Source organism: Beta vulgaris, chromosome 3 (genome assembly GCF_026745355.1).
Source record: "Beta vulgaris subsp. vulgaris cultivar EL10 chromosome 3, EL10.2, whole genome shotgun sequence".
In the NCBI taxonomy this organism is placed as follows: domain Eukaryota; kingdom Viridiplantae; phylum Streptophyta; class Magnoliopsida; order Caryophyllales; family Amaranthaceae; genus Beta; species Beta vulgaris.
In genome coordinates this window covers 51,763,103-51,782,914 of record NC_079204.1, presented here as the reverse complement: position 1 = coordinate 51,782,914, position 19,812 = coordinate 51,763,103, and the positions used below count along the sequence as shown (strand labels likewise).

The following is a 19,812-nucleotide window of genomic DNA, read 5'->3' as shown; positions in this document are numbered from 1 at the left end:
CCACATTAATTGTGACAAGAAACCAGCTTTAAAATCACATTTTAAATGCAAATTCTCGAACTTGCATTATTTTGACTAGTTAGATCAAGTTATGAGACTGAGAGTTTACAAAAAAAATTCCCACAAATGAAGTAACTATCGTTAAACTTCATACCAAATATACGCAATAGTACGTAGTTAGTACCATTGAGCCCACTATTTTTTCTTTGTAGATTATTGTGATCTATGCACATAATGTCCAAGTCCAACCAACCTACTGTATTTTACTATGGTGTTTAGTTTTAGGGTAAAAAGAAAAGTTTTGAGATGAATATAGAAGTTTGATTAATTCTAGATTTTAATGGGAGTGTTTGGTTAAGAGAGGTTTGAGTCGAAAAAAACAAATTTTAAAAATGTTACTAGTAAAAGCCTTTGTAAGGGAGACTTGTGAATTTAGTTGTGTAATAATCAATATATCCTAAAGTTGGTCAAATTTACTATCCTTTACCTAAAAAAACTTTACCGATAAATTATTCCAATATCTTTATTGGTCATTTAACCTAATAAAGTACCAATCAGCTAACATCTACCTACCAAATACTTTTACACAAACAGCTAAATACTAGCTCGTCAAACTAGCTAATACAATCAACTAACCGCTAACAAGCTAATACAATCAGCTAACCACTAACAAGCTAATACAAACAATTAATCACTAACAGGTAACCTCTAATTGCGAAACAGGGCCATATATATTTAACATCTCTCATAAAAAGATTTCCATAAAGAGACACAGTGGCAGCAATGAATTACTCCTATATGATTGACTGGAAAGTACAGTGGTCCGCCGTAGGTAATAGACTATTTCTCAAACAGAAAAGTTGAAGTAGTCATAAGCACTTGTAAGTAGGACACACACTGAAACTCTGAAAGAGAGAGTTATATGGAAATTCCCTCTTTACCCCTTTGCTTGCTTTCCCTCTCACTCTTAAGTCTATGTTCTAAAGACTCCTAACCAAACAATTCATCACTTCTTTCCTTTTCTCAATCTCACTTTTGTGCCTCTTTTTTTGGCATTTTTTTTCCACATCTTATATGAAGAAACCAAGAATAACACAACTTTGAAGCTTGCTCCAAGATCATAGGTTATAACATGTTATAGCCTTTATTACTATATACTTTGTATAGTAGATTTTGAGGTACGTTTTTTATATGCAATCTACTAGCTCCTTTCCCTTCAAGTCTTCTTTAATTCTTTTACTTATTGGGATAAAAACTACCTAGTAATCAAGAACTTAAAAAACTTCAACTAATGCGGGTTCAAGCTAGAAAGGCGCAATTGGTGGTAGAACTCTCACAACAAGTATTGTTGTATTCATGGGTTTAAATTCAAGAACTCTTATTAAGTTGGAACGACTTTTTACCAGCTGATCCAAACACTTGTTGCTGTCTTAGAGTCTCGTTTATCAAAAGCATTTGTATTCATAAAGTTTTCATGTTATATAGTTTCCTCTACTTCTCTCTTTGATGAAATTTAGATCAAATTTGATGACTCACTTTTTTTTTCAAATCTTTTTACTCTAAAGATTTTGGTTAATGCTCTTATAAATGGCAAATGGGCATGAATATTTCTTGCCAATATTTCAGGATACTAGCTAAGTGTTGTGATGGCTAAGAAAAACTGGTGGTTTCAGCTTCTGAAGAATCTAATCTCTTGTGAATCCAAACCAAAAGCAGAGAAGGTTCAAATATTCATTCATTGCCCTCTTTTCCCACCAACCATTTGATCATTTTAATCATGTTTATAAGTACTTAATTAAAGTACATTTTGACTTTTTAGGACAAAACAAAGCGTTGGAGGTGGATTTTTGATAGGTTTAAGCTCAAACAACTCCCTACAACATCAACAACATTACAAGAAAAGTCACTAAGTAAAGCCAGAGAAGAACAGAGAAAGACTGCATTGTATGTTGCTCGAGCGACCGCCGCGGCTGCTGATGCTGCAGTGGCAGCAGCTCAGGCGGCTGCAGAGGTAGTCCGACTAACGGGCTTGTCTCGGCATTCATCGTTACGACTCAAGGACCAAGGGATTCACAAGTTGGCTGCAATCAAGATACAAACTGCTTTCAGGGCATATCTTGTAAGACCTATAAACTGGTTTTCCCAAGTCAAATTTAACACTATATATAGAACAAGTATATCATGATAATTACCAAAAGAAACTAAACCACTTAGGTAGTAAAGTGTCACTCATAAGAATTTTCATGGGGAAAAATTTTGTCTACCCACTAGGTAATCTACCCACGAGAGATAGACATTAATAATAAGTGGAGTCCAACTCAACAAAATTATTTATTTTTTAATTGTTTATTTCTAATGGATAGTCTATCCTGTAAGTAGATGTAGCAATCTCCTTTTTACATGATATATGATCCCAAAACAAAGGAGACTTTTTAAACTTGTCATCACTTTATTTCCTTAAGGATGATCAATCAAATCCTAGAAGCTAGTAGTGGCATCTTAGTATGTCCTTGTTCTATTAAACTTAGGAGTAAATGTCAGTTTTGACTTAGTGGTATTGATAAATGGTTTTTTTTTTGGTTTTGGATCATTTTTTTTAATTTTTTCCTTAAATAATGCAAAAGTGGGTTTTAATTCCCAAAATATGCCCAAAAAAATTAAAATTCCCTGCGTACCGTCCACGTAGGACGGCACGCGAGAAAATTATATTTTTTTGTTTTAACCCACGGAAACCGCTACTCAAAGTAGCGGTTTAATTTTAAAATAAACCGCTACTCTGAGTAGCGGTTTAATTTTAATATAACCGCTACTCGGAGTAGCGGTTTATAAATATAAACCGCTACTCTGAGTAGCGGTTTACCTGCGCAAAATATGGTAAGCAGATATCAGTTTTCATAATAAACCGCTACTCGGAGAAGCGGTTTACAAAAAAAAAAAAAAAAAAAAAAAGTTGAAAAAAAAAAAAATTCGGCACTTGTAAACCGCTACTGCAAGTAACGGTTTTACTAAAAAAAAAAATTCTCGCGTGCCGTCCTACGTGGACGGTACACAGGAAATTTTAGTTTTTTTGGGCATATTTTGGGAATTAAAACCCAATTTTGCATTATCCAAGGAAAAAATTCTCATTTTTTCTCATATAGTCAAACTGCAAAAAAATGAAATTTAATAAATAGTTTTTTTGATATTTGACTATGTGCTAATCTGTCTCCTTCATTTTAATTAGTGTTTTTCTTTTCCAAATAAGATTTCTAGTCCTCTTTCTCAATCCCAAAAATGTCTTAGAACATCATAAAGTGTCCGATATCTAATAGCTAGTCAGTAAAATACAAACAAATCCTTTAACTGTTCAAGTAATGAAACCAACAACCAGTTGCCAAACACCCCCAAGTTATGTTAAATTTAGTTACTCCTTAATCATGAAAAAATCTACTTTAATCAATAAGCATTTGTAACAATATATACTCCCTCTGTTTTTTTTATCATTCTCACTTGAAATTCTTGATAAAATAACAAAGGGAATATTCTTAACACTATTTATACCTATAGAGAATTTTCTCAATTTTTTCAAATTATAAGAAAAATATAGTCATGGGGTCTTATTTTCGTTTCAATTAGTATTTTATTAATATTAAATCGTTATAATTTTTACTAATATATAATGGAGGATTTTTAAGTTCAAAGATGTGCATTGGGAGACGCGCATAGAAAGGTGAGAAAGATAAAGTAACACAGGAATATGACATAAACACTAGTAAAAAAACAAAAAATACATTCAATCGATTATTATTAGTTTTAATCTGTACATGATATGGCTAACTTTGAGCTTGATTTTGGCAAAAATTTCAGGCAAGAAAAGCACTGAGAGCACTAAAAGGAGTGGTAAGAATACAAGCAATAGCACGAGGAAGAGCAGTAAGACGTCGAATGAGCACAGAACTTGAGCAATTTAAGTGTATTAATCCCACACAGGAAGTTCATACAAGAAGAGTTTCAAGCGTAAATGATCAATCTCCAAGCAAAAGGAGCCAAATAAGTGAAAGATCCAAGGTAATGCAACGTTTTTCAGATATAATCAATAATAGAAATAAGCATAGCTTCTCTTTTCTATGCTAAGAATATACTCATTAAACAGCTTGAATGCAAGAGCCAAAGACAATGGACTGATGGCTTGTTTTCGAAGGACGAAATCGAGTCCATATACTTGCGAAAGCGAGAGGCCATGTTTAGAAGAGAACGGATGAAGCAATACTCATTCTCACATCGGGTAATTGGTACTTAATTGTTATCTGACTTATTTGTTAGGTACTAACGAACTATGAGTATGTGATAGAGTATAAATCTATTCCTGAGGCCTCAACCATCAGCTTAAGCTTTTGGTTGAGTTGGTCTTTTGACAGTATGAAATAATATGTGGAAAATTCGATACACAATGTCTAAGTTTAAGTTCATCAATACTAAAATGCAAATGTGAAAAGATATCATCTGAAGTTCCAAGGACATTTTGATTTTTGCAGGAGAGGCAATGTTCACAAATGCTAGAAGAAACAATGCCACTCAGGTACATTGATCAAGGACAAACCTGCATAAGAAAACAATGGACTGACGAGCAAATTCGTAACAATAATGCATATTCCAAAGACGCGATCTTAGAGTTACATCCTAGTACGAGGAGCTGGGACTTAGAGACAACCTTAAGGATCAAACCAAGAGCTATAAATCATGCAAAACAGAATTTTACAGAGGAAGTGAGTTCACCATTTTCACAACCCAGAAGATCATTTTCTCATATGAGGCTAAAACAAGGCACTGATGACTGTCATTTATCCAACTCTACTATGTTTCCTACTTACATGGCTGTGACTGAATCAGCCAAGGCTAAGATGAGATCAATGAGTACACCAAGGCAAAGACTCGGGTATCTCGAAACTTGCTTCGAGCAATATGTGTAATTAGTCCTAACCTTTGTCTCTAAGCTTGGGAATTGATGGGTTTTTCCTTTTTCTCTTTTCTTTCTTGATTCTCCTGGTGTAAATTTTGGTTACTGGATTTGTTTTTTTGTTTTTTTCCTTTTGAGATTTGATAAAACAAAAGAGTGAAAATCCTATATTAACTAACATATAGATAGGTAATTTAAACTGAGAGTTTCAATATGGGTTGATAAGCTTCCTGTGGGTGGCATGGACATCTTTATGTTGAATTTTTCTTGTTTTTCTTTCCATCTGATTCATTTGTGTGTTTCTTCTTTTTTGATGAAAGGATTCAATACCATACTACATCTTGTTTAGAAAAGATTTACACTTCTCTTTATGAATTCCTATGTAAGTTTCGATTCCAGTAAATATAACCTCTGTCTTAATTTAGTTGTCAAATCACTAATTTAAATTACAGTATCAAAGTGACGATTGATTTTGGACAAAAGAAGTCGTTTAACTTATATATATTCCAATAGTGATACATGATAAACAAATCTATATATGTTCTACTACATCAACGATCAAACAACAGAACATATATGTGTATGTATAGATTTTGTACATGTACATGCATGGAACACGAAAAGCCTTGGTTATGCGGAGTTAGAATGTCCCAGAGAACTCGAACTTCAATTCTTTGTTCGGAGTAAACAAGCCAAAATGTTTCTCAATCTCTGGTGCTCCCTTAACATCTTCATCAAACACACTATACAAGTAAGTTTCAATAGGTTTCTTAGGCTTGTTTGCAGTACTTTGCTTCACTTGTTCAAGCAACTTAGTGATGTAAACCTTTTGGTTCTCGACAGTAGCAGCATCACCACCTGCTGAAGGCCAACCAGTTTCTCCTACAACAATGTCGATTGATTTATAACCCGCCTTCTCTAGAGCCGAGTACATAGAATCCAACATGGCTTCGAACAAGTTCCCATTCGAGGCCTTAAAAAGTGCATAGTCAAGTGTCAAGCCCTTTGGATTGAGAAGATGGCCATAGTAAGGGTAAAGATTAACCATGAAAGGAGCACCATTGCTCGTTATGAGTTTTAGGATGGGTTCGAGGAACATGAGAGACTCGGCCACAAAACTGATGTTCGATGGCGTATCTACATATGGATTCTTAAGGATTGAGGTATCAAAAGAGGATGTTAACTTGATATCATTTAATCCCTCATTAGATAATGCAAGTTGGATGTTTTGTAAGGTGCTAAAGAGAAAAAAGGAAAAACCACTGTTATCATTGTTAGGACTTATATCATTTCCAACAACAAGGTACTTGATTTTGACATCAGGGAAATAAGCCTTCACATTAGTTCTCACCCATGATGCAGCTATTGCAGGGTTAATTGTAAGGGGAATGATATCAGTGTTTGGTATACCAAGCAAAACTTCAATGTTTTTTCCCTTAAGGGCTGTTAAGATCTCATGGTTTGGTTCATAGAGTCGAATTCGTGTTATGTTGTGTTTTTCCAAGAGAGCTACAACTTCTGTTGGAGGTGGTACATTCTTCTCTAGTGTTTTGTAGCAAACTCCAATGTGAGCCTCTGCATTTCTCAGAAATATACATAAATAAATAACTAAACGAATTTTAAATATCATAAACAATACAAAACATGCCTTGTCAAATTTGGTTCATCAAGTACTATTACAGGTTACCAATAAGTATTTGGATTAGTTCGTAAAGGAATTGTTTCAGCTCAAATTCAAGCCATACGAATGAAAAAGCACTTGTTGGGAGAGCGTTAACCAAAAAGAATTATTATCTCAGGTTGGTTATTCCAATTTCGAGTCAAAATAGGTTAATTTCAGAGCTTCATGTCATTAAATTGTGACAAAATTCAATGTTATGTGCTAATTACCATTTTACTCTTGCCTGTGTTTAAATTTTGTGATCTGTAAAAAAAATTGATCGATTATAATTCCTATGTATAATAATCAATGACAATGATAAAACGAACCTGATTGTTGTAGATTAAAGGCTAATAGAAGCCCTATGACAAGCAAAGGTAGCATGGTTAAGTTATTAACCAGCCTAGGACGACTCCTTCCTACCACGTTCCCTAAGGCACCCCTCTCTTTCAACAGGATTCGAGGGTAAAACTCGAAATCCTGAGCTGAAAAAAGTGAGGTTATTTTTTTTTTGGCACCACCTGAATGCATATAGGAGTTAAGCTCCCCTTAAATACCAACACAAGGTAATGGCTAAAGTTTTACCATGTAAAAACAATGCAAATCATAACCACACAACTAAAATTTACTATTAATAGGTTTTAACAAATGGTAACAATATGATGCTATTTTCAGCTGTCCTAAGATTCAGTTATATGATATCAGAGATTTTAACAGCAAGATTATCCAGATTTACCACAGATGAAAGCAAAATATAGCAGTATTCAGATGATCTAGGAATAGATATGTTTTTTTTGTCATTTTGAGAAAAGAAACATACGGTTTAAGATGTAATTTGTGTATGGAAACTCTTAAAGTGTCAGGACATCAATTTGTTATTCTTTAATTTTAAGGAGTCAGAATAGTCATTTTGCACAAATCATTAATGTCTTTAATTATGTATAAATAAAACCTGCTCAGAGTTTAAATTATAAAATATACATAAAAATTAAACAAATCTAACAAGAATTTCACATAACAAAATTATTCTTGTTTATAGGTAAATAATGGTCAAAGTTCCAAAACACTACAATTGAGGGAAACTAAGTACAAAGATATTACTAATAGTACTTGACCTAATAGCAAGGGATGCTCTTTATAACTGTAAGGTGATGAGATCAAACCTTATTAGTGGCTCTTTGTAGGTGAAGATTCTCTTATACAATAATTCCGAGTTTGAGGCATTGAATTTCTCTTTGAAACAAGAATACCAAGTTTGTGATCCACAAATATACAACAGCATCAAAATCCATATAGCTCAACCTAGTGGCTCTTTGCGGATGGAGATTCTCTTATCGACTACCTCCTACTTCCAAATGATCCAACCTACTAAACTGAATTGATTAATCTGCAACGGTGTACAAGAATATAACATACGATGGTGAAGGTTGAGGCATTGAATTTCTCCGTGAACTACAAAACTTCCGAGTTTGTGATCCACAAATACTCTTCACGTTCTCGAGCAGCAGTGTTTCCACGAAGACCAGACTCTTCACAGGAAGATTCCCAGGACAGTGAAGAATAGAAAATTAATGATACATGAAAATCAAGAGTTTCTGTCAAAATAACTGACTTCTCAAGTCCATGACTACTTTTTCCAAAACTACCTTATTCTCTGCCAAATATCTTTTAGCACCCTGCTTACTGTTGATGACTTCCCCTTCAATAAAGTAATTATTTCCTTCATTTAAAATCAGTCCATGTTCAAGCGCCAACTCTAAGACCTCGGGCTCAAAGCGTAATCCTCTTCCGAAATCTATTCCCAAATTAGCACTCTTAGTTCCAGGTGCTAATTTATTTTTCATCACTTGGACACAGATCTCAATGCCTGTTGCCTTCAGCAAATATCAGATAAACCAATTCAGTAACAAGTGCGGAAAGTCTTTGATCATAAAAGACTGGGAGGGAGTTGGTACAGAGAATAGATGTTTACAAAACCAGTAAACTTGTAATCCCAACATCTCAAAGGTAGGTTTGTAATCAAAATGACATATCTGGGTTATAAGATGCCTGCTTTAGTGCTTCTATATGCATGACTTGATAAGATCCTTGAGATGTCAAGAAACAAACCATAGTCAAAAGGAGAAAAAAAGATACATAAGAACGATCATAGATATGGCTGGTCTTCTCATTATAATCTCAGTTATCAGTTATTTTAGAATAATGTTAACTATGGGTGGTGTACCTTGTGATCTGAGGTGACTAGTAACTTGTTTAACTGGTTGATTCTTTTTCTTTTCTTCCCCCTCTTATTCCAACACCCCACCTAGAAACCTAGAGCTTGAACCTTCATCATATACTTCTAAGTTCTAACCTTCTAAAACGGTTTTATCAGTTCAGTAAATCATTTGGAGAAGACACCTTCCACAGCTGGGATTATTATGTATACTCATAGTTGAAATTATAATGAGAAGTCGCTGGGATTATTATGTATACTCATAGTTGAAATTATAATGAGAAGTCCAGCCCACAGTAGGGCTGTTCTCGTAAATCTAAGTCAAACTGGGAGATAATGAACCATTTCAAGTGCAGGGTGAAAGGCTCCAAAAGACCCCCTATCATTCTGGAAACATTTGTTAAGGTGAGTAGCCTGTCCTGTATTTTTTTTAAGCACAGCTTCAAGGGTAAACCTGTGGAAATATGTATTTAGCTGCCACACCAGTAGAAAGAGAGATTGAAACAAATTTGTCGTAGCTGTAACAACTGACGTGTGATGCTGTCAGATACTCCCTCTTTTTCCGTTTTGGGGGCGGGGGGAGAAAGGCACTTGAGGACAGAGAGAACTTTCTAACATCAAAATAGTCTCGTTTTCCTTTCCCTATTAAAGTTGCTTCAGGTTATGAATGGAGTAAAAAAGCTAAAAGAGAATACTTGACAATAAGCAGTAAGAAACAAAATATGGAAATACCTCATGACAATACACAATGTCAAAACAGCAGAAAAATTTGTTCTAGGCCTTATCATCTAACCTCATTCTTCATTTTCGACAATCCAGTTCTTGAAATTCTCAAACGCACGCCAGCATAGAATCCCAAGGCATTCCCGCCACAAGTTACCTCTTCCTTCTTAACAAAGCGCTGATTAGATCTTGGACTGTATCTTACCTGGTCCAATGATAATAATATCAAGAAATAGCAGATATAAGAAAAATGTGGAAATAATTAAACATTACTATCTCTGTCCGACTGTCCCCAAATAAATTGCAAACTTTCCTATATCTGAATATCCCAGAATAAGTTGCACATTTCTTCTGATGGGTTTCTTCTCTCAAGTCACTTTTACTTAACTTTTCTTCCCTCTCTAATCTCTATCCACGTTCACTTTCTTTCTTCGGCCACCTTCTCTAACTACAATTCAACACTATCTTGCACTATTGTCTGGTTACCCAGTTTCACATCTATTGACCTATACCAACTACACCCAGTCTTTGTACAAAATAAAGATTACATGTTATTTGGAGGCATACAAGGTAATTGAAATCTGGAAGTCAAGAAACGAACCTGATTAAGAAATATGATTAGTGTTTTTGATCGATGTAAAGAGTGGTGGATTCTTCTAAGTGCTTTGGTCATAATTTTTGACAGGACATTAGGTTCACCAGTTCCAATATCACCATCGATCTCACATTGGGGTACAAGAGCCGCTACCTGCATAATCCTAAAATCAGATATAAGCACCACATTCAGTAAAAATGAAAAAAGAAAAAAGCAGTCCTCCTTTCATGAATTGAACAATTTGGGGAAGAAAAGCAGAAAGATTCAAGCGAGAAAGAAGATATTCAAGCAGATTATCACTTACACTATCAATCACAATTACATCTAATGACCCACTTTGGGTCAATTTATCAACTACACTGAGCATATTTTCGGCTGAATCTGGACACGATACAAGCAGATTTTTTGTATCGACACCAATGGCTTCAGCAAGCATGGGATCCATAGCATTTTCAGCATCAAGATATGCGCAATACCCTGTCAGGGAAAGACTGTATGAATGATGTCCATTGGACTCAAAAAGATGGAGACAAATCACTGAGTTCAAAGGGCATACAAACAAAATCAGCAAGTACAAAGTAAGAATGTAAGATACATGAGAAGAAACTGAAAAGGAAATTATAGTCGTAGAATGTTTGACTATCACAGCTAATTTTCCTTACAAAATATTGTAAGTATGCAAGAAATGAGGCAAACAAATAGTGCACTGGAAAAGAAGAATTACTTTCTACCACCACATAAGGCTGACCATTGTCTCATGTTGTTTGGGCCAGGTTCACCCCAAGTGTGCTATTAGTCAAAAGAACAAAAGTGGCAACACCATGAGTATTGGCTGGTCACCCATTTACCATCAGTTATTTCAAAGATGATGGCACAATTTAAAATTCAACATGAATAATTACTCATCATTAGTTTCACCTGGCTAAAAAAAGAACAAAGAAGAATTTACCTTCATTACCAAACACAAGAAACCAACAAGACAAAAGTTAGCCGTTGATAAAAGAAAATAGGTACTAGCGTGAGTATTACCAGAAAGTCAGCACTTGCAGTTCTCCCCCGAAAATCAAACCAGAAGCTACAACACTTAAATTAGTATAGACCATAATGTTTCTTGCACAAACTCATGAAGAACATGCATCAAAAAGTACCATCAACTTTATATTTCATATATATATGACTTGTCGTTCCAGATTTTAGACCTGTTGCCTTATGGCAAAGCAATGTAACCTCTAGCTGCCTCTTTCTTCTCTAAAAAATCCCTAGTCTTCTTTCAACCAGATCGAGGCTGCCATCATCTTTTTCGATGGTGGTAAGCCCCAATTTCTATTATTTATTAGGTTTTTCTTGCTTCGCCATTAATAATTCTCCTTTCTCTTTTTGAGAGTTTTATACCCAATTTTTGGATTCTATGTCTCCTCTAGTGGGAGTTTGGAGTTGGGTTTTTTCCTTTCCCCTTGTGGGACTTTAGAGTTTGGTATTCAAGACGGAGTTCATTGATTGTCAGAATAGATTTTCTCACAGAAGATCCATGATTCAGCGAACAAACAGGTTGTATAATTTAATTGCCAGATGTGGTTCATCGTCATCTTAGTTACACCAAAATAATTTTATTTGATCAAGTAAGATAGTATTTCGTTTTTTCTCTAATACCTATTGTAGCTGTCGTATGGCTCTCAATTAATGAAATTCATCTTATCCCCAAAAAACAAAACGAAGAATCCCTTCTCTTCTTGCCACCTATAGCTCTGAGGCCACTTTTTGAGAATGTTGATCTACTCTTCACCAAAACAATATAGAGTGCATCTCAAATTCTCCATGTGCTGTTTTCAAAAATCGAATTTTCATAATTTTTACCTATAGATAATTGGAGATATTAATGGCCAATGTAGTGCACCGGAGACCGTGAGATTACAAGTGTTGATGAATTATTGAACGAAGGTAGTACCAAGAAGGTAATCAGCACAACCAAGTGACCCCCATTCCCCCAAAAAAGAAAAAAGCGAAAAGAAAATCCCCGGGAAAAAAAAAGTGCTGTCAGGAAGACTCCAAAGAGTAGGCACAAATTAGAGCAACCTGAAACACGTCTCTGCATAAAAGATGAACAAAATTGTGCTCTTGATGATATCACAGTGCAACACGGACTAATAAGAAAAGGGCAATAATTAGGGTCACATAGGGTGAAGTTATAAGAGAGGGGATACGAAAGACAAGATGGCGATTTCCGAACACAATTGTAATGAAAACAAGCTAGAAACTCTGGTATTAAGATATTGCTACAGATCATCTCAGCCAAACAGATTTAATAAGTTATTTTTTTGCTTTTTTATATTTTTTATTGTAAAGATTCATTGTTTCGAAGGGGGGCGAAAATTCATTCTTATTTAGGGGGTGTTTGGTATCATGTTTTTTCACAAAAGAAACGGAATCAAGTAACAAAATCCGTTTCTACTTGTTTGGTTAGTGTGTAAAGTAACAATTACCGTTACTTGAGGGAAACACATCCCCCCAAATGGTTTCCATTCAAAAACCTAAGGAAACAAATAACGTTTCACTCCTCAAACAAGAGGAAAGGGAATGGGTTATATTTGTTTCTATCCATTAGGATACCAAACAACTAATAAGGGTAACACTTATTATTACCCTTTCCCCTCCTTATCGAAATCCTTTCCATTCCGTTTACGGTATTCATACCAAACACCCCCTTAGTTTGAATAAACACTTTTATAATTGATCCATGTCAGAACTCACAACATCAAACAGGGTAAGCATGTCATATACACACACAAGCACTACTGAATTTTGCACAATAATTGTTCGAAATTTCATAATGTAGAACATGTGAACAAGCATGATAAATTGTCAGGTATAAATATGAGCATGAGAAACATAAAATGACTTATTGCCAACAAGAAATAATGAAAGGAAAGACGAGAAAGAATTCTTACCCCCAAACTTCTGGGCTTCCTTAATCACATGGAGGGCAAGTGTTGTTTTCCCGGAGGCTTCCTTTCCATAAATCTCAACAATTCTCCCCTACACCATGTGGAACTGTTTTAAAGACAAAAGAAGGATATTTTTCTGGAGAAGCAGTCTACAAAAGAAAAATCACGTGTACATGCAAAAGAAAGAATTAACAAACAAAGCCAGTCAATAATAGAAAGAGCCTTTATCCCATTTTAGGTCTTTCAAGAAAACTCCCTTGCATGAAAACAAAACAATACCAATTACCAATCAATAACACTTTGTTCCAAAACAAACAAACAGAAAGAAGACATCATATATCAGTAAACACCACAAACTTCCAAAGATCCCTAAACTCCTTTGTCATAAAGTCCCAATAACTATAATGGCAAATTGAGATTAGAACAATTTTAAGTCAGGTCACAATCCGGTTATATAATATGTCGTGGGAATGTGAGATTCAGTTTAATTCAAAAATTCAAATCAAGTAACGGGTAAGGGTCATTTTTGTCCAGATCTAGGTCCAATTCCGTCTTGTAGATGATACTAACTTTGCATGAAGTCATGAACAGTCTTATATATCTAAAGATGAAGACTTGTCGAAGAGTGACACAGCCATGTAGCTCAATACCTTTGGTAAACCTCCTATTCCAAGTGCCAAGTCAAGCTTTAAGGATCCTGTAGATATTACTGAAGCACTACGAGGAACAAAGAAGTTTGACAAAGACAACATAGACACTTTCTCAAATCCACTCGCAAGTGGTCTCAGAGCGACATATAAGGCATTATGTTTGTCCTTGGCTGCTCCATCATCGACAAGTTTATCACATTCGATTTCTGATGTATCAACTGCATCCAATAACTTTCAAAGTTAATAGGTTAAAAGGAGTTTGGAAATTAGACGTGCTCTATTAATGAGCTTCGACAATTATTTTGATACTAAAAGATACTAGATAGGGAATAAAACCAGTTAGAAAGATTTTGCAGAAGTCTTGAATGAAGCGCGACTGAAATAAATATACTTCTATCATAAGCAAAAAATATCGTAGCATAGTACACAACAAGATGTGTCGAATTGAATAATTCAGATCTCAACAAGTCATGTAGTCTGATCACGAATGAGTCAAGATGTCTCTCTTTTGTCTTCTTCTTTCCTACTTCCCCTGCTACTTAGGTTTTCTTTCCCTATAGTGATAAACATACCTATACACTTGAAATGGATCATAGCCGTAGTGGGTAAATTCTTCATATATCAGCAAACGAAGACGTAGAAGAAATATTCAAATGGACAAGTTCCTCAACACATACCTCCATACATGAGCTTAACATAAGTTCTTACTCATTTTAATTTTTACCTTACAGTGTGAGTGATGTTTCTTAGGAAAAATAAATCAAAATGACATCTATTTTCCTTCCTCCTCAAAGGTCGAACACTTAAGCATATAGTATCTATGCCTTAGGACATTGTTATACCTAGTAGTTTCCAAAGGTAATTATCTTCCTTATAGTGAAGTACTTTTCATATGAAAACTATGCAAATTGTCCTTAGCTTAAGCAATGTGTCTCATACCCTACATTCCAACCTCCCAAATCGTAATCACAAGTAAAAGTAATTGTATCAAAGCATGTTGCTTCTCTTTTCACGCATCTAATAGGTACTACAGCAAGCAACCAGAAGATAAGTATGAATAGGACCTCAAGAAATGTTAAATCTAACCTACAAAAGAAATCTCCCTTATCCTTAGATTCAAGTACAGCGACACTCCATTTTAGTTAAAAATTTATCTTAACATCCCATTAATGTCAAATATGTATACGTATGCATATACTCCCTCCAATCTGTGATAAGTCTTGCATTAGAGTTGTTTCTTATCTAAAATTCCATAATATGAGTAATTTGCTCTTATCCTTAGATTCAAGTATACAGACACTTCATTTATTTAATAATTTATCTTAACATCCCCAATAATATCATATATGTATATGAATGCATATACTCCCTCCATTCTAAAATAAATGTTGTATTAGAGTTGTTTCTTATCTAAAGTTCCAAAATATTAGTCATTTTCTAATTTTAACACGCAACTTTAATAAGCATATTAACCTTAGAGGTACTCCAAGGTATCCACTACCATCATTATTAATAAGGGTGTTTGGATCACCTTGTAGGACTTCTAAGATGTACAAAAGGCTTAAACAATACTTGTGTTTAATATGAGAGAGTATAAATGCAATTATGCATATAGCAATATGCACCTATACATGAATATGTGTGTGTGTGTGTGTGTGAACGTATCCCCTTCATTATGAGCAAATTATTTGAAGAACCTCTTCATTTTCAAATAGACTTCCCATTTCTAAATTTTGGCACTATTTATAAGTAAGGAAAATCGTCCAAAAAATATTTCCAATATAAAGAAAAACATAGTCATGTACTTATTTGATTTGTCTCATTATATACATTTACGGAAATCAAAATTTTATAATTCTTACTAATATAATAATTAAAGACATTAATAATACAAAATGTGCATTGGCAAAAGAGTAAAAAGGAGAATTGGGAAGTGTGTTGGGAGACAGAGGGATTATACATTTAATTCTAATTAAGACTATCTAGAATATAGAGACTAGTATATTATATCCAGTCAAAAGGCGAAAAGAAAAGAGGTAGACAATTTTTTGCCCAAAGAGATAACTATAATATGGGTCCTACCCAAAGCCCAAACGCCTAAACCCCACACTTTGACAGTCAGCATAGAAGCAAGGAAAGGAGGGGTTAGTACAACTCTGAATAGCCATCTGACTAGACAATAATGAAAAATAAGAAAGTACTTATCATAGAAGACCATCAACGCACTAAATGTCATCTGACAATGATTAATAAACCAATTGATTCAGCTAACCCTCCCAATAAAAGATTCAAACATCATCAGACCTAAGAATTTCCACCTAAGACACTAAATTTGAAAGTTATATTATAGCATCTCTCGTGGAAATCAATCATTCGGCATGGCTCAAGACATTATTAAAGACATTAAATACAACTTTTTAACATGCTTCTCCCCCTCTTTTCCCTATTTCCTCTCTTTACTAGGTTTTCAAGTTCAAGACAGAGTGTCTCATACTGTCATACTGATTTCATATCTAATCCATCCAATATTGTGTCCACATACATTCGTAATTCTGGATATTATCCATGACCAATTAACATAAGATCCAACTGAAGAAGCCAAATATTTAATTACTTATCTCTTCAGCTCATGTTGGCCTCAAATATGAGTTATAGCATACCAGAAGCACACTTAAAATAAATACATAAACAAAGGAACTTTGAAGTCCTACTTATGTGAGGAAGAAAGGACATTATTTCAGCCTTTAAACACAAATCAACACACTATCAAGATCTGAGTCATCTGAACCCATCCCTATTTATTACCAAAAACATATGAAGGAGGTTAAGGCACATTACCAACAGTAGATAAAAGGCAGGTCCGTAAACCACTAGAATGAGTGAAGCAATCGGTCTCAAAGTGCTGAAAAAAATAGAGTATGTATCAGTATTACATATCTAACAATTTGCAATATGCATAACATAAACTCGGACAATGAATCAGAAATTAAATCATGTTAGATGTATTAGAGTCTTAAAGACAAACAAATCAGGGAAAAGGTGATGGACATATTGCAAAAAGTGACAGTAAAAGGGTGATGCCAATCATTGTGTAGTAATCAACATGGTGAAATCATAAATGTTGTGGATATAGAGCTGAGGTCTTGACATCATCAATATGATAGCATCATAAATTGCATGGTTTATGTCCCAACAAAAAGAAAAAATCAAACACCCAAGCAAGAGAAGAGAATTTTGAGATAAATGATATGAATGAAGGAGCCAAAAAAATAATCATATGACCAATAATACCTAATTCAAAACAGATTTAGGAGAAAGAAATGACCTTCCTACAACAATCTTCATGATATTTAATTTTTTTCATATTCTTTGAGAAAAGAAAATATAAGCACTGATAATGGGCAAGTAACTGTCGATATAGGCCACAGCTGACCAGCCACCAATCTCCCAGACAGCCCCTCCCCCTCCAACTTTATTTACTTAGATCTGAGTTTTCAGCCTTGGGGACATGTGTAATGGAGGCTTTCCATACTCGAAACATCCCCATACATATCATTGCCGAACCGTTTCAGCAGTACCCAGTATTCTTGGGACGTCCTCACCGTACGGTACCAGTACCCTTGCCGTACCAAGGATATGAGACATCACTCCGATGCTGTCCCCGTGGTTCATAGCCCAAAACTAAGCAGCTAATGGTTGTTAAAAATGTTTTGAGGAATACTGTTTCCTTTATTTATTCAAAATGCAAACTCTCTGCTAAAAAACTGAAGGGACTAGGTATCTTTATGTTAGATATAATGCCAACTTGCCAAGTCACCTACACTTACTATGGAGAAAGTAAAGTTAAAAAAAAAAAAAAAGGCTATGTATGACATTTATTAATGTGAATAACATCCTAGACAATAAGGAAAAAAATTATGATTTGGACCTCCACAAACAAGTAGTATACTTAGTGGTTAAACATTAGTAGTAACTTTGTATGGGACACGCGTTGCAAACTCGTGTAGGAACCAATATTTGCATGGATGATATGGTGAATTCTGCCACCAAGAATGTAATTGGATGACCATTCACTAAACCTTCATAGGCGGAAACTTAGGATCATTTTGTTCTTCTTTCTCTTATGCTCGTCTATATGTGGCAACCTAACGCTCTTAAACTATGATGTCATGACCCATGTGTATGTGTGTGCACACACATTTGAAGACCTTCTCACCTATAGCTTTCCTCAACATAAAGAAACGCAAACCACCTAACTTAATCCATTGATCGTCTTCACAAGCCAGGTTTGCTATTGGCCATTATAACATTTGTGAATCTATCGCCAACTCGGTCTTCTGTATGAAGGACATTTTATCCTCCATTTTCAAAACGTAGCAGCGTCAATCATTATCATTTGGATTTGGAGAACATACGAACACTTTTTGTACTTTAACTAGGTAGTACATGCGCCACTCTCAGTTTTAAGATCAATTATCTGTTTGTAGAAGGGATTAAAAAAAAAAGGCATTAACAAGCTAAATTCTATATTACAATCCAAGCATTGACGAAGACATTTGTCATACATTCACATACCTAGTCCTAGCCACCCATCCATTTCACTCACGCAAAGCGTAACAAGGGGGGACAAGGAACACAAAATCATAATTTTGCTAGACAGTTTGTTAGAATTTGCCTTGAAAAAAAAGTAGGGGCCATAATTGGAAGAAGGATCAGAAGTTAGTTAAAGATGGGGAGCAACGAGTATCGTGTATAAAAAAGATGGTGAGATAAGAAAGAAATCCTCCTAGAAATTCAGTTTTTGTCTGTCTGAGTTTCTTTTTGAGTGACTTCTTTGAGGAGTAACTCAGCCACATTGTAACGATAATTTGACTGCATCTAACAATCTATTATCCCTCTGCTAAATCCTCTTCTTTCACTTACTTCGAAGCAACTAACTGTTCTATTACATATACTTCTTCCGTTTCTTGTTAGTTACAGTATTTGTTTCCTAAAGGTCATAATTCAAAAAAACATGACCACATTTTGACCACATTGTGTGAGATCTTATTAAATTCGTATCAATGCGTATATAAAAGCAATGAGGTATTTCGGAAGTAAACTCTAAATTAGCTACCGCCGCTTTTGTATAATATACTAGGGTAATAAGGCTATTCATTTTGCATACCAATAAAAATTCATAATTAGCTTGAAAATCGCTCGATTCTAGCGATTCTGATAATTAATTTCGAAATGTCAAAGTCAGAATGTGCTCTAAAACAGTTAAAATTTTACTTTAATCGAGCAGAGACTAGAACTCAAAGAATAGCTAATTGTGCAACATCAAATAAGTTTGAGCAAAATCACAGTCTGTAAAAAGCAGAAATAGAGAAAGATACCGAGATTGAGGAAGATAAGCGGCCATGAATGGCGAAGCTGCTGAATCGAAAAGAGCGAAACAATTGAAGAGTTTTGAGGAAGCTCATGCTCCCACTTATTGAACAATCTAGGGTTCTCTTCTCTGGAGTATTTTCTTTTTGGGGGAAGAGAATGTGGAATTTCAAAATGGGGTTTATTTATTGCGGATAGTCATAGTATTACGGTATTAGCCGTATTACCCACAAGAGGCGCAATCTTAGTGCACGTACATCCCTAAACGTAGAGGTCAGCAAACGGGTCATACTATTACGGAAAAAACGTGGTTAACCCACCGGGTAGACTACTCACCCCATAATATAAGGTTGTGGTAATTATGATAGTAGAATCCAACTAGACTTAGATACTAATATTTTAATTGTCTATTAGCAGCGGGTAGTCTACCCGGTGGGTTACTCAAGCAATGTCCTACTATTACTGGTCGTGTACTCGTGTACATATGTCGGGTCATAAGTCATAACTGGTCGAGTTATAATTATTAATCGGGTCAACTTTATGTACAGGTTTCGATTGTATACAGGTTCGTTCTGGTACGGGTCTATCTCGGATCCATGAGATTTCGAGTCATATCGAGCCGGATTAGATCGAATTTCCGATTCCGCAAATATGTGAAATATTGTTAAATATGTCCAAAGAAAATGGATCGACTAAAAAAACAGAGGAAGTAGTGTGCAGT

General features: G+C 35.0%; 3 protein-coding genes across 3 annotated transcripts; 1 reads left to right on the top strand and 2 right to left on the bottom strand.

Annotated features, from left to right (window-relative positions):
• Positions 1-861: 861 nt before the first annotated feature.
• Positions 862-5,291, top strand: LOC104889411 (protein IQ-DOMAIN 12). The gene is made up of 6 exons (XM_010674626.4): positions 862-1,178; positions 1,627-1,721; positions 1,820-2,119; positions 3,847-4,047; positions 4,133-4,264; positions 4,515-5,291. The coding sequence occupies exons 2-6, from the start codon at positions 1,647-1,649 to the stop codon at positions 4,947-4,949; spliced, it is 1,143 nt and encodes a 380-aa protein (XP_010672928.2). The 5' UTR covers positions 862-1,178; positions 1,627-1,646; the 3' UTR covers positions 4,950-5,291.
• Positions 5,292-5,416: 125 nt separating this feature from the next.
• LOC104889410 (glucan endo-1,3-beta-glucosidase, basic) lies at positions 5,417-7,473 on the bottom strand. Its single transcript, XM_010674625.4, has 2 exons — positions 6,926-7,473; positions 5,417-6,511 (listed from the first exon to the last, which is right to left on the bottom strand). The coding sequence occupies exons 1-2, from the start codon at positions 7,125-7,127 to the stop codon at positions 5,577-5,579; spliced, it is 1,137 nt and encodes a 378-aa protein (XP_010672927.2). The 5' UTR covers positions 7,128-7,473; the 3' UTR covers positions 5,417-5,576.
• A 111-nt stretch (positions 7,474-7,584) lies between these two features.
• LOC104889409 (DNA repair protein recA homolog 2, mitochondrial) lies at positions 7,585-19,284 on the bottom strand. Its single transcript, XM_010674624.4, has 8 exons — positions 19,100-19,284; positions 16,560-16,623; positions 13,722-13,939; positions 13,075-13,162; positions 10,434-10,606; positions 10,136-10,282; positions 9,605-9,739; positions 7,585-8,470 (listed from the first exon to the last, which is right to left on the bottom strand). The coding sequence occupies exons 1-8, from the start codon at positions 19,184-19,186 to the stop codon at positions 8,195-8,197; spliced, it is 1,188 nt and encodes a 395-aa protein (XP_010672926.2). The 5' UTR covers positions 19,187-19,284; the 3' UTR covers positions 7,585-8,194.
• Positions 19,285-19,812: the final 528 nt, after the last annotated feature.